The sequence below is a fragment of the Microcaecilia unicolor genome, unplaced genomic scaffold (assembly GCF_901765095.1).
Source record: "Microcaecilia unicolor unplaced genomic scaffold, aMicUni1.1, whole genome shotgun sequence".
NCBI classification, from domain to species: Eukaryota; Metazoa; Chordata; class Amphibia; order Gymnophiona; family Siphonopidae; genus Microcaecilia; species Microcaecilia unicolor.
This window is the reverse complement of record NW_021963533.1, coordinates 67,305-82,892: the sequence shown is the minus strand read 5'-3', so window position 1 is coordinate 82,892 and position 15,588 is coordinate 67,305. Positions and strand designations below refer to the sequence as shown.

Here is a 15,588-nt window from a genome sequence, read left to right as displayed (position 1 = left end):
TCCATGCAGGACATTAGAAACAGAACGAAGCCTTCGCAGGAAGAAGAGGACCTCAGCTGGCGGGGATTGGGGTCCCCACCAGCAAAGGTAGGCAACGGTGGGGGAGGGTTGGCAGCGGGGGGGGGATCAAGAGGGTTGTCAAAGTTGGTGCAGCAGCGGGGGTTGATAATGGCTGGGGGGGTCGACAAAATGTGCCCCCTCACATCTGGCTCTGGACCCCCCCTCCTCCGAGGTCTGGCTACGCCCCTGCAAGGGAGCAGCAGTGGGATTTGAACCGGCCACCTCTGGATTGCAAGACCAGTGCTCTAACCACTAGGCCACTCCTCCACTCATGAGCAGCAGCTGTGAATGCTTAGATTCTACAGGGCCTATGTTCTCAGTAAGGGGGGGGGGGTCTTTTACTAAAGCTTAGCTCAAGTTATCTGCAGCAGGGCTCATAGGAATAAAATGAGCCCTGCTGCAGATAACCTGAGAGCTTCAGAACTTAGTACAAGAACAATGCTGGTGAGACTTTTACGGTCTGTGCCCTGAGAAAGGCAAGGACAAATCAAACTCAGGTATACATATAATGTATCACATACCATGTAAAATGAGTTTATCTTGTTGTGCAGACTAGATGGACCGTACAGGTCTTTATCTGCCGTCATTTACTATGTTACTAAGTTTTAGTAAAAAACCCCTTGGTGACTAAGAGGCCAATTAGGTATGATAAATGCGGAATGATCCAAAACTATGAAGTCGGGGAGGTGTAGATGCAATATAGAGACTCTGGTTGGGGCGGTGGAGGCTGTAAATCACAATGAACAAGATGAGGAAGGTTGAATGGAGTTGGATGCATAATGACTGAATGGACAGAGTGAAAGAATAAGTCACTTTAATGTACATTAACATGTTAATGAAGGATAGTGACTTAGACAGTGAAGTATGGCATAATATGGTAGGGGAGAAGCACTTGAAACACAAGACCCACTTTTCCTTTCCTTTTTGAGTCTGAAGTTTAAATTTAGAGCTTGGATTTCATCCTATGTCAGCCTTTTTTTTTTTTTTTTTAGCTCTGCAAGACAGAAGACAGGGAAGTAATTCACATCATGTATATCCATATTTATGGGAATGCTGTGTTTTAGACATGCCGTCTGAGTTTATTTTATTTTGTCTAGAGATAATAGGAAATGTGAACAGCAGATTGAAAACAGCATGTTACCATTTTGTTGTTAAAAAAAATCTTTTCATCATCATTTTTTATAATTTAGATTTTGAACACATCCATGGTTTCCCAGGCAGTTACTTTGATTTATGCTGTGAGGAATCAGAGCACCTTTCTCAATGGTACGGTGTCCAGTAAACTTCTTAATCATCTTTCAGCAGACCTAGTGGGATTCTACCTCTCCAAGCCACCACTGATCATTGCAGAATGTAAGCAGTCACTTGAATTTCTGATATTGGTGAGACTCAGACCACACTTGAGGCAGTTGCATCTTTTAAGGGGATGTTTTATTAAAAGTGTAGTAAAGTTTGCACCTATTACATGATAACTCTTGGGGTCATTCCCAGTATCTTCACAGACAAGTTACCAGATAGATAGCAGAGTTGCATACCTACAACAGGAGTTAACCAGGGATAGCAGGATCCTGCAGTCACACTATTGAAGTGACTTTACATGGTGACAGAACTAATGTGGAGAGATTCCCAAGCTGCATAAAATGTCTAGAAAAATGTTCTGTAGCTGAGTGGGTATTTCCATACTGGTACAACATACTAGACAAACCACAGGTACAGCAACAAGGACAATTCCCTATGAAAACAAGTCCACAGGAATCCAGGGACGTTGGCCAACCAGAATAACAGTATATTCCAAAAGCAGGTTACAATGAATTTATTAAATAGATATCAGAGCATATACAGACTCCTGAAGCAAGCATCTTGTTGTTGAAATGCAGTTCCATGTCGTCTGTATGTGCTCTGTTATCTATTTATGTTTAAACAATTTTATTAAGAAAAAGCAAAGTAATTACAGTCAGAAAAGTGTCATAAGAAATTTTCTGTAAATAAACATAGAAAAACCTTACACCTCCCCACCCCAAATCCCCTCCAGCCACCCTCCACAACTAACCAAAATTACTCTACACAAACAAAAAAAAACCCCTCCAACCCCCCCCCCCTTTCCCAAACTAAAAAAAAAATTACATAAATTACAGCCACAGAGAACCTGCGTTCTTATGGTCCTCTGAGCATCAACCAACCGACAGGGGAAAACCCCAAACTGTATCACCCTCTCCCTATCCCAAAAGCAAGATGAGGGTGAATGGAGAATTAGACAAACATCATGGTAAACTGCTGTCAAGTTGAAGAAGTAAAATAATAACTGTGGTTTCTATAGGGTATTAAGAAGCAACTGTGTCCACGTGAGCCAAGGGTTCGCAAGTAATAATCCCATGCTAGCAAGAACTGTTTTGTGCATTTAAGTGAGCCCTAGTGTTTCTGGCTTCCAAGATGGCCAAGAGATGCAGCTGATTCCTCCAATGCCAATATGCCAGGGGATCCGACGGTGTCCAATACTGGAGAATACAGGGTTGCTCCCTTGTCTGACTCCCAGAATGCCCCTTCTGATATCGATTTAATAAATTCATTGTATCCTTCTGGAAAATATTGGTATTCTGGTTGGCCAATGACCCTTCCCTACTTTCTGGATTCCTGTAGACAACCATCCAGTAGAAGCATATTTTGTGAGTCCATGAAAAAGCACGCTTCAATGGGAAGAGAGGGAGGGAAATGCAGCTGAAGGATGCGTGCTGTCCACGGGGAACTTCTGTTACAGGTATGCAACTCTGCATTCTCCATGGATAGCAAGCATCATTGAACCATACTAATGAAGACTCCCAAGCTGAGAGCTGCAATATAAAATTACTCATGTATAAAAAATAACTAATAAAGATTTTGCTTGATCCACCAGGGGGACTATACACTGTTAATATTGTATAGAGGCATTACATTTTTGATTGTAATTGATCATATTCTCCATTGTTTATTCTTTGTTCTTTTGGATGTGCCTAAAATGTCTGTTGCTTTGCATATCTGCTGCATCAATAAATAGAAAAAATACTGATAAAGCAATATAGGTTTACCCATTCAAGTCAGCAACACTTAAATTGCTTATACAAACTTGTTCTTTTAACTTCTTTTTTTTTTGGCAATCCAAACAATAATAAGCAAGGAAGAAAGTTGAAGTGAATTAAAACTAAAGAGTCTAAGACTGCCTGCCCAAAAGTTCTTTTTGCACTTTTAGAGGGAGGTTTAGGCAGTAGCGTTTAGTGAATGTGTGTATGAATGACAAGGTAACTGCCTTACAAATTTCTTATGTAGATGCTCTTTAGAATTGGGCCTTAGTGGTTGCCATAGCCCTTAGATAATGATCTGTAAGCTAAGGTTATAAATGGTGGCCAGCATTTTCATTAGAGCAAAAAAAAAACAAACAACCCCCCCCCCCCCAAAAAAAAAAAAAAATCCCAAAACAATCCATGATGACGTTGTACGTTTGGTCACTGGAGCTCGTCATTGCTTTAAGTGAAAGGAAGGAAATATCGCAGAAGGTCTATTTTCTGAATCTGTTTTGTACAAATGTAGTTGACGTAATTGTTTTACAATCTAAAGTATGCATGCATTTCTCATAGCTGTTAATATGAGGAGGTGGGAAGCAGTGGCGTAGCCAGACCTGAGATTTTGGGTGGGCCCAGAGCTAATATGGGCTGATGTTGTCTGAGCCTGCTGCTGTGCACTTGGGTGGTGGGCAGGCCTGAGTGACGAAATCGGGCTGGAGGCTCTGTGGGAGCCTGATCAGCTGAGCCAGAGCGGGTGCGGGTGCCATCCCTGCTGTGCCATGCTGCTGCAACTGTGTGCGCACTTGGGTGGGCTGGCCTGGGCCCACCCAGGCCCACCCGTAGCTACATCCCTGGTGGGAAGACTACCAGGAAAGCAGTAGGGGGTGATATAAAAGTCTGAGACTACCTTTGGCAATGATCTGGAAAGTGTTCTAAGGAAAATTGTTGTGCAAAATGTGAGTATATGTTGGAACCACTTGAACAGTTACTGCCATATATGGTCACGAATCTCATTATCTACCTGGCTGTATCTTTGGTATTGTAGAGTAAATTGTGGACCAATGCCTTGATTAGACTCTCCTTTGGCAATGGCAAAGTATGAATCCCCGCATCTATAAATTCTAACATCTATATGGTTTGAACAATGACTTGGAGCAATTAAGAATCCCACATCTTTTAAGTCATCTATTTTGTGATGCAAAGCAGTAGTTACTTAACAAGGAGAACTTGCCGATATCAACCAGTCATCTAAATAAGGAAAGACTACAGTCTCCTTGTGTAGAGATGCAACCACTGCCAAAACACATTGTGTGAATAATCTAGGAGCTGAGGAGAGGCCAAAAGTTAGAACTCTGTATTGATGATATTTTACATAAATTTGAAGTGTAACTATCAAATGTGCAAGTATGCATCCTTGAGATGCAACACGACCATCCAACTGTTCTTCTGAGGGAATGGCAGAGTTGTGACCAGTAAGTTCATTTTGAATTTCTTTTGGTGAATATACTTTTTCAGACAATTCTTCAGAATGACAAAGTACTGGAAGTAAAAACCCGGTTTCAGCAATTCTAAGGCATCTTCTTTATGGCTGTCTGTTGAAAAGGTGCAATAATCTTGGACTAACGGTAGTGAAGGAGTTAACACCTTTCTGAAATGAGGACTCGATCAAAAATGTAGGCAATAGCCTTTATGGATGATATTTAAAATCTGTCTTAATGTGTTCTCATTTGTTTAACAATAAGGAAATTCTTCCATCCTCTGGCATGTGTTGAAATAGTTGGTAGGCAAAAACCAGGGATTGACTTAAGGCCCTTTTACTAAAGCTTAGTGCATGCTAATGTCCGCTAGCGTGCGCTAAATGCTTCATGCCCTATTTTATCCCTATAGACCATGTGGCATTTAGCACACACTTGGGCTCATTTTCAAAACAAAAACATCTAAAAAGTGGCATAAAGCAGCATTTGGACGTTTTTCTCACAAAAACGTCAATCAATATTTTCAAAACCAATTTTTAGACATTTTTTCTTTGAAGTCCATCAGAAATGCGTCCAAATCTCAAGGGGGCGCATCAGGGGCGTGTTCAGGGTGAGACTTAGATGTTTTTCAGCCATAATGGAAGAAAACAAAAATGTCCAGGACTAAAATGTGTTGAACTAGACCTGTTTTTATAATGAATAAGGCACAAAAAGGTGCCCTAAAACCAGATGACCATGGAAGGGAATCAGGGATGACCTTCCCTTAGTCCCCCAGTGGTCACTAACTGCCTCCCACCCCTAAGAATGTGATGAAAAATATTACTTGCCAGCCTCAGATGTTATACTCGGATCCCTGTGGAGGAAACTGTGAGTCCTCCAAAACTCACCAGAATCCCACTGTACCCACAAATAGGTGCCCCCTTCACCTGTAAGGGCTATGGTAGTGGGGTGAAGGGGGCACCTATATGTGGATACAGTTGGGGGTAGTGGATTTTGGGGGGCTCAGCAGACAAGGTAATGGAGCAATGGTCAGATGTGTACTGGGAGCATATGAAGTCCACTGCAGTACCCCCTAGGGTACCCTATTGCTTTCCTGGGATGTCAGGGGGACCAGTGTACTAAAAATGCTTGCTCCTTCTACATCCCAATGGCTTTATTTTGTGCATTTTGCACTTGGACATTTTTTTTTTTTCGAAAATGGACCAAAAAATAAACTTCCAAATCACAAAACCTTCTATTTTCAAAAACAAAAGATAGACGCTTTTCTTTTTTGAAAATGACCTCCTTTGCTATTCAGGTTTGGATGTTTTTTTGCAAAACATCCAAAGTTGGACTTAGACGTCATATTGAAAATGCCTCTCACTGTCTGTTAGCATATGCTGAGCTTTATTAAAAGAGCCCCTTAGATTGTTGCTGAGAATCTTATTTTTGTGACCTGTTGCCTTTGATAAATGATTTTAATTTTACTGATCTCTGTCTGGTATATGAACATTTATAATGGTAGTAGAGCCTTTTATAGGGGTATTGATATTTTCCAGAAGAAGAGGAATGCTGATCAATATTATCTGCTGCCAGTATTTTGTACTGTGGCGAAATTATCTTTAATTAATAAAACAATCTCCTCTACTTCTCTCCAGTGATTTCCAACTAAACAAGGTGCATCCACTATTCTATCATGGACATCCTCTCAGAGCTCTGAGGCTTTGAGACAAGGTATAATTCTAGTTGCAGTGACAACTGCAGCATTCTTAGAGGTAGATTCATAAGCATCATACACTGTTCTGATGAGGCTTTTCATACATTCCTCAAAATCCTGAATCAGGAGAGGTAAAGTGATGGAATTACCTCTAGAAGAGGAAGGAGAAAGCTCTTGTATGTTTTTTAGAATGATATAACGGAACTACATCATCTGGAATTGATGAGCTGCTATCCTTTGCACTCAACATGGATTTCTGAAAACCCCTTTTGCCTATGAGGTCTATGAAGCATTGCCCAGAGGTGTTAGAATGGAATCTAGAGCTTCTATATTTCTTTGAGGCTTTTTCAACCACCACTGTCACTTTTCATGCCCTATAACCAGCTGCGAGAAGTGGTATGAAGCGAGATATGGTATGCTTCATATCTTTTTTTGCTGATCAAGCAAACTCTTGTGCAAAGGAAGAGTGACTACATCCTTGAGAATATCTAAGTGTTTCAGGACTCCCAAATACTCTGCTGTGGAAGCATTTTATGTACAAATTTATGGATATGTTGTGTTCTCTGGATGAGAATCCTTCATTGGCTTAGGAGGTGATGAATCTGAAGGCTGGCCTGAGGACTGTGGTGGAGTTCAGGAGCATGAACAATGATGACATCCAGGAGACCTCCAACTCGCACAATAATCCAGTTCTCAGTCTGAAACATCATTCCCAGAGGAAAAAGGAGACAGACACAGAGGCATGTTTCCTAGACACATTTTGAAGAGGGCTATCAGAAGGTTGGTGAGGTACTGCTACTTCTTTAATTGGTAAAGGAGGTCTAGACTGTTGAGAGTGGTACTTTTCTTGTAGGAATTTTCTCCATAAGTCAGTGATGACAGGTTGAAGTTGAGATGGGGATCAGATCCTTGAATGTCTCCACTGTGGAAGGAGAGAAGGGGGTAATAAAGTAGAAAATGTCCTGCCATCCTTTGACAATATTTGTACTGCTGCAGTTCCCCTACAGCTTCTTGAAAAAGAGGGCTGTGTTTTGTTTGTTTCTTTGCTCCTTCAGCTCCAAGAAGATGTGCCATGACATCTGCTTTTTGCCTTGACTATCATCACTTTCTCCTCCTTGATGAGCTGCTTTCAGAGTCATCAGCAGAATCTATACTTCCCCAACTTGAAATAGCCTCAGTTAGAATCAACACCCTAAACTACGTGATCACCTAAACCTAATCCTATTCTACAGACCCCCGGGCAATTGGCTAGACTCACAAATGCACTTTATGGACTTCATATCGAATGCTTGCGTTTCCACCCAGGACCTTCTCATAGAAGGAGACATCAATCTTCATCTTGAAGATACCAACTTAAGCAATGTACGTGAATGCAAGGAATTCCTACAATTATGGGAGCTTCAATGGCCAAACGTGCAACCCACCCACAACAAAGGACACACATTAGACATCATTACCCACAAATTCTCATCAGAACCTAATCTCACTCTTACAGAACAAAGTGGACAGCCACGCCATGGTCCGATCACTACAAAGCAAACCTTTCCCTCCGCTGGAGAACAAAAAAGAAACACAAAAACAAGAGCAAAAAACCTATACTACAAGAGGCCAAATAGATCCAGTAATATTCTGGCAGCAATTCTATACCGACGAATGGACAACACCTACAGACTCGCCCCAATTTCTCCAAGAATGGGATAACAGATGCAGAGTAGTACTCAACATAGCACCACTTCAAACCAGAACCTCACATAGAAAAAACTCAATACCATGGTTTAATGAAGAATTGAAAGAACTAAAAACACAAGTCAGAAGATTAGAACGAGCATGGACCAAGAAAAAAGATGAATATACACTCAAAGACTACAACTATAAAGAAATACAAATACACTATCAGACAAACTAAAAGAACGTACTACAAAACCAAAATAGGACCAAACTGCAAAGATACACACAAACTCTTTTCACTCGTAAACAAACTCCTAAATACTACACCGGTAACCTCTAACAACATAGACACCCCATCCGCAACCAATCTTGCGAACTACTTCAATGAAAAAATTATAAAGCTCCGACTCATGATACCTACCAACATCACTGAGTACACAAGCATCCTTGAATGTCTAGACCCAAAACCTGGGGAAAGCCCAGCAGACCGATCATGGACCAACTTTGACACGATATCGGCAGATGAAATCTCAAAATGGCTCGGAAAATACGCCAAGTCACAATGTAAATTAGACATTTGCCCACTAGCCTAATAAGATCCGCCCCCAAACAATTCAAAAAGACCTCACGAATCATGTAAACCACAGGCTTCAAAATGGTCTCTTTCCCACGGAGAAAGGAAACATCTTACTCACTCCACTACCAAAAGATACTAAGAAAAGCACAATGGACCTAACCAACTATCACCCAGTAGCATCTATCCCGCTCATAACCAAACTCATGGAGGGCATAGTGATGAAACAACTCTCTGATTACCTAAATAAACGCTCAATTCTGCACGAGTCTCAATCAGGATTTCGGTCAAATCACAGCACTGAAACGGTACTAGTATCTGCAATGAACTCATTCAAACAAGCTATTGCAACTGGTAATGACATACTCCTCCTACAATTCGACATGTCTAGTGCCTTCGGCATGGTTAATCATGGAATACTATTACATATACTAGAATACTTCGGAGTAGGAGGTACAGTTCGCAATTGGTTCAAAGGATTCCTGACCACACCAAGTAACAATGAATACAGACATATCACCCCCATGGATACCTGAATGTGGAGTTCCCCAAGGATCCCCCCTATCACCAACTCTCTTCAACCTAATGATGATACCTTTAGCCAAACTTCTAGCCAATCAAAACCTTAATTCCTACATATGCAGACGATGTTACGATTTACATTCCATTCAAACATGATCTAAATGAAATAACCAACGAGATCAACCAAAGCCTCCAAATCATGCACTCCTGGGCGGATGCATTCCAGCTAAAACTCAACGCAGAAAAAACACAATGTCTTGTACTCACCTCACAACACAACAAAAACAACTATTCCACCATAACCACACCATACTGTTCTCTCTCTGTCGCACAAAATCTAAAATTCTTGGAGTTACCATTGACCGAAACCTCACACTCGATGCTCACTTGAAGAAACAACAAAAAAGATGTTCCACTCCATATGGAAACTCAAAAGAGTAAAACAGCCCAGAATACCGCCACCAGACTCATATTTGGAAAAACTAAATATGAAAGTGCTAAACCCCTAAGAGAGAAACTTCACTGGCTCCCACTCAAGTAACGCATTGCGTTCAAGGTCTGCACGATTGTACACAAAATCATTCACGCAGACGCCCCAATCTACATGCTAAACCTTGTGGACTTACCTCCCAGAAACGCCAAAAGGTCATCCCGCAAATTTCTCAATTTGCACTTCCCTAGCTGTAAAGGACTGAAATACAAGCTGATACATGCCACCACCTTTTCTTACATGAGCACGCAGTTGTGGAATGCATTACCTATAGCCCTGAAAGCGATTGATGAAATAACCAACTTCCGCAAATCTTTGAAGACACATCTCTTCAACAAGGCCTACAAGGAGAATCTATAACCTTACACAACTACCTCACCAACCCACCCAATCATTAAAGTCCACCTTCTATCCTGCCTAACACCTTCCCTCTCTTTTCCCTTACTCAATCTTTGTACATCACTAATTGTATCTGACATCTTGGAATGATTATGTCATAACCAAACTCTGTAAGCCACATTGAGCCTGCAAATAGGTGGGAAAATGTGGGATACAAATGTAATAAATAAATAAAATAATACAATCAAGAGGGTGTGCCTTGAAGCATGTTTCAGTGCCAGGGAAGCCCACTATCTGTTATGAGCTGATGATACAGAAAGGTAGCTGCTAACAGCACTGTGAGAGGAAGAGCCTTACAGTACAGTACCTATAAGAACTTATAGGAGGTTTCAGGCACTGAGAATTGTTTATTGAATTTTCTATACCAACATTAATTACACAGCAAGCCAAATTGGTTAACAAAGTATACAATAAAATGAGCAACATAAAAGATCTCCATTAAAAGAAAGGAAAGAACACAATACATCATTAACAAGAACTCATCATAGCCATGCCAAGGCAAAACAAGATAACAGACATTCTCAACAACACTCACAACCCTATGGGAGACCGGTTGTATAGCTTTCCGCTGCAGAATCTGGAACAACTGAGGAAAGAAAGAGGACTCGGAGCATTCGAAATGCTAACTTAAAAAGGGTGTTGTTTCAAGGCAGTACGAAATAGAGAAGTAGATGTCTTCACAGCTCCAGAAGGCTGTTCATATAAAAACTCTTGAAGATTGCAAAGATGAGTAGTCCTCAAGCACCCATTTTTTCTGGCTCTGTGGCAGAAAACTTGTTCCTTCTATAACAGTGTTCTTCAATGCAAGGCTTGGGGGGCCAATGACAGCCTACAGAGACCTCTGCGGTGGCCCTCATTGTCTGTTCCCCCCCCCCCCCCCCCCCCCGGCTATTCTGCCTTTCTAACCAAGCTTATTTCAGGAAAAGGAGAAGTGGGTGGTGGAAAGAGCCACATGCTTGAAGGGCAAGGCATTTTTCACAGACAAAAGAATGCATTTGGAAATGCTCAGAACCTTGAGGATAACCCCCTCCCAATGAGCTTTGAAGACAGGCTGGTGGGGGATAGATGTCAATGACAAATACTAGTCAGCAGTGCATGGCCCTATATGTGGTGGATCATCATCAGCTCATTAGAATCCAAGTGGCCACAGCTTAACAATTAATGAAGACTATTGTTCTAGAAGAATGGTCTTTTTTATTTCAGGTATTCTTTAAGTTTAAGCTTTTAATTTTTCTAGCTAGCAGGGACATCTTAGTGAACTCTGGTAATCATTAGCCCTAAGTATAGATCTCATGTACCTGATCCAATGGTCATACTGAGTTGGATTTAGACATCTTCTTGTCACACTACTTATACAGAAAAAATCTGATTTCGAGTCCAGCAAAGCAAAAACTATCACAATAATGAATTCATGATGATGTTAGTAGAAAAAAAGGTTGTGAAAACACTGTAATTAGAAGAGTGCTAGATTTTCCAAAATTATCACTGACAGAATATGCTTCTACTGTTGAAGTTGGGAATCCTCTGCGCTCCAGTTCTTTCATAGTGTGGCTGATTGATCCTTGCTGTCCATGGAGAAAAGCTATTAATCATGCAGTAAGTGCAGTAGCAATGCCCTACCTAGAGAGGTGGCGTTAAATGTAAGCCATGCTATCTGCAATAGTAAGTTAACACGTGGTAAGTTATCATGCATTAACTGCGGCACCTGGTCAAAAGAAACCAGACAGAAAAGTTCCAAACAAAAAAAAGTTCCCGACATAAAAGTCCCTGACAAAATAGACTCCCGACAAAAGGGTCTGACGAAATAGATTTATTTTGAATGGTACGAATTTGAAGGGTACAAAGAAGTGGAGGAGCCATAAATTACTGAGAAAGTCCACTGCTTGTCACTTGGAAAGTCCTGGCACCCTGCCTACGGCTTGACTTCACTATCCACACTTGGTTTCTAGTGAGAATCATAAATCTGCTTGAAAACATAATCCAGCTTGATTGAGTCTATTTCTCTTGGGTTGTTTTTGTTGTTGTTTTTTTTTTTTGTATGGTCTATTATGTCGGGGTGTCATTACTGCAATGCACAGCCCATGCCCATTTCCTGCCCATAATGCAATCCCAATTTCCAGCCCATAACAGTGTATGCGGTATAAGTGTCATGTCACCATTACTAAGAGGACCTGTAAATGTAGATTTAAATTTACAATAATCATAAGAATGAAATGTGTTCTTGAACAAAGTACTCTCTAACGTAGAGAGTGAGCAGGAGCGGGTAAATGCGGTATCCGTGGTAAAACCGCGGGAATTGGGAAAAATTTCAAAAGTTTTACCGTGGGTGCAAACATAGCTTTTTTCCCCACCCTGCAGTAGCGGTAATAACCCTTGCACCCGCGGTAAAACGCCTACCATTTTACCGTCAAGTTGATGTCAGGTGCCCAAAAATGGGATTTGTGGTTCTACAGGATTGCTGGTCAGTCAGGGTTAGGGAATCAGATAACTGTTACTGGTCTGGAGGATCAAAGTCCAGAAAGAGTGTGTCCTTTTGATTGTATGTAGCAAATATCTGTGTGCTGTGTGTGGTAGCAGGCTTCCTAAAAGGCACATAATGGAAATATTTTTTTTTAAATATAAATCAACTGTTGCGGCTTCTGTGGATGGGGACAGGGTGGGGACGGGGCCAGACTTTGTCCCTGCGTCATTCTTTATTCTAAAGTACTGTGCAGTTCCTCATGCAACATTCTAGAAATGGATTATGCAATGCATTTAAAAAACTGTTATAACTATTGGACATTCAGAGAACATTTCATGAGATTGAACCTGTACCTTGTGCTTTTATATTGGCTCCAGAACCTTCTGGGTCCAAGCTGGACATGAGGTTGTTTTAGCATCATATTCACAAGTGATTTTAGTTCTATTATATCTTCTAGCTCTGGACTATCCAAATATTGAAACCTCATCTGCAACTAGAAACTACTGGCTAATCACAGGTACTACATTATTCCATGAATATTTTATTTATTTTATTTTATTGCATTTGTATCCCACATTTTCCCACCTATTTGCAGGCTCAGTGTTTTAATTTTTAGTTCATTTGAACTGAAGAGCTCTGTTTGGTTATAATATTTAGTAACCTAGTGGTTAGTGCAGTGGACTTTGATCTTGAGGAACTGAGTTTGATTCTGAAAGGAATTTTAATTACTTCGACCTCGTACATTCCCAGACGGTTCTACACAGCCTGAGTACTGATGGACTCAACAATCAGAAGGATACTTGGATCAAGTGAATGTAAGCAAGTAATCAAAGTTTATTAGTCACTTATCAAAAGCAGGATTAACACAAGATCATCACAGTGCATGTTCCTGGCATTCATATCTCGTCTTGGAAAAGCAGTGCTCCATGACACACAACCGGTTTACTGTATTCTCACTTTCTCTCGTCTGCTCTTCTCCTTCTCCCCCAATTGCCCTAACTGTCAGCCTTTATATTACAATTCTTCTATCATTATTGCCTATTAACATTTCATTCTCCCACCCGTAATCTTTGCATATTATCCTTAGTACCTTCTAGATATCAACATCTTTGATAGCAATGATTTCACATGTTTCCAAGTTTCCCTTCAACCCCCCTGGATGTTCTTATTTACTTTCGTCTGACCCACTGTTATCTGCCTTTACCAAAATATCTTTGCCCATAACCACTTGTTATTGTCTGTGCACCTGTTGTTTTGAAAACAGATTCCGCCTCCCTCTGTCAGCTCTCAGTTGCTTAATTCAGCTTCTGCTGCAGTGACATTATCTATGTCAGAGATGGTCTTTGATTTTTAGAGGCCTAGTTCTCAGCTCTAAGCCTGCCTTGACCTGTGTTTCACTGAAGGCAACTGATAGCATTTTTCTACAATTCCCACTGCAGCTCCTTGTGACTCTGGGTAAGAGTCACTTAACCGTCCATTGCCCCTGGTACAATAGTACCTGAATATAATATGTAAACCGCTTTGAATGTAGTTGCAAAAAAAACCACAGAAAGGCTGTATATCAAGTCCCATTTCCCTTTCCCCTTTAGTTCTTTTCTTAGTTTCAAGTTTGCTAACTTTATAAAATGTCTCTTATATTTAAATAATTTCACTGTCTTGAAACTTGTTTTTTATAATTCATAATATGAAATTGTTTTAAATGATTTAAAAAAATCAGTAAATAAAATATTTACCCTTTCTATTAAATAGATGGGAAATATTTTTGTAAAGCCTTAATTATTCACAGGTCAGTATTCAGCTGGTAGTGGTCAGTGTTTTATTTTTTAAAACGTTGACTGTCACTGGCTAAATTAGGCCTCGATATGCAATATGGGGCCAAAGTCAGGCACCAGCATTGAATATTGGCATTTGACCAGACTCATGTAGGCTGCCAGGGCTTATGCGGGACCCGAACAATATTCAGTCTGGACCCACATAAGCGGAGTGTGAATGTCCCCCTCCCCTCCTGACACAACCTCTGATCCAGCCTTTCATTCCTAGCACAGCCTCTGATCACCCCCTCCCATCCCTGGCACAGTCTTCGATCACCCCACATACCCAACACAGTCTTTGTGCTTTTTTCCCTTAGACTTTTTTTTTTTAAACGGTCCAAAAAGATAGGTGCACTGAGCACCAAAACATCTAGCAAATGTCCATTTTCTAAACAAAAGTTGGACATTTTTCTGGTTAAATATGGCCTTACATACTACTAGATTTAGATGTCATATCAAAAATGCTCCTCCACATTTTAATGTCATAAATAAAGGTTGTATATTTAGCCTATATAGTTGTGTGAGATCTCTAAGAAACTGGAGCCCGAGATATGATATACAGTTTGCACAGGAAAGCCTTGTGTTAGAACATGCTAAGCCTAGATTTTACTGCACCTTAGAGTTTGATTCCCACTTCAGGCACAGCTCCTTGTGTCTCTGGGTAAGTCACTTAACCCTCTTGCCCAGGTACAAATAAGTACCTATAAGCTGCATGAACCTGCCATGAGTGGGAAAGCATGGGGTACAAATGTAACTAAAAAAATGGAACCTGTGCTAAAATAGCACAAGTTAGTGGTAAGATAACTCATCTTAACAGTAGCCCACGTTGATAACTCCCCCCCTTAGTAAGCTTAAAAAGATAATCTATAAAAAACAGAAATGCTATATTTGGTTGCATGTTCTTCATAACTATGGAATTCAATTTGTTAATCCACAAAGACATTTAGCCTCTGTTGCAAAACAGGAGCACAATGCAGTTTTAAGCATTTCTTCACTCAAACGTTTGCTCCATTTTCTGCTTTTGTTGCACTGGAAGAATGTTTGTGGGCCTGCGAAAGTCTGAAGAAGCACAGACTGAGCTGGTCGATCAGATTGAAGGTCCAGGGTGGTCACATGTTTCATTTCATTTCTGGGCTTCTTTTGTCCTTATTTTCCAAACTGAATGTTTGATTTTTTGGAATGGCGCATACTAAACCCATGCAGTGCCATTCCCCCCCCCCCCCCCCCCCCAGAAAAGAAACTAAGCAAACAGTACTTTATCCTTACTTGACGATTAATTTTTGTCTGCAAACCAGGAAAGAGACCCACCAAGACCTTGCGTGGGAATTCCTCAGAACACAATCTAGGAAATATCTGTTTATTTTCACATTTCATACACATGCATTCTCTGTTATCAA

At 40.7% G+C, this 15,588-nt stretch overlaps 1 protein-coding gene across 1 annotated transcript in view; it reads left to right on the top strand.

Moving 5' to 3' along the window:
* Positions 1 to 1,250: 1,250 nt before the first annotated feature.
* LOC115459404 (UPF0606 protein KIAA1549L-like) overlaps positions 1,251 to 15,588 on the top strand; it is a gene marked incomplete at its 5' end in the record, with an annotated part of 63,471 nt that continues 49,133 nt past the window's right edge. Inside the window, 2 exon segments of the mRNA XM_030189233.1 lie at positions 1,251 to 1,413; positions 12,838 to 12,897. Of these exon segments, the coding sequence (XP_030045093.1) occupies positions 1,251 to 1,413; positions 12,838 to 12,897 (223 nt within the window).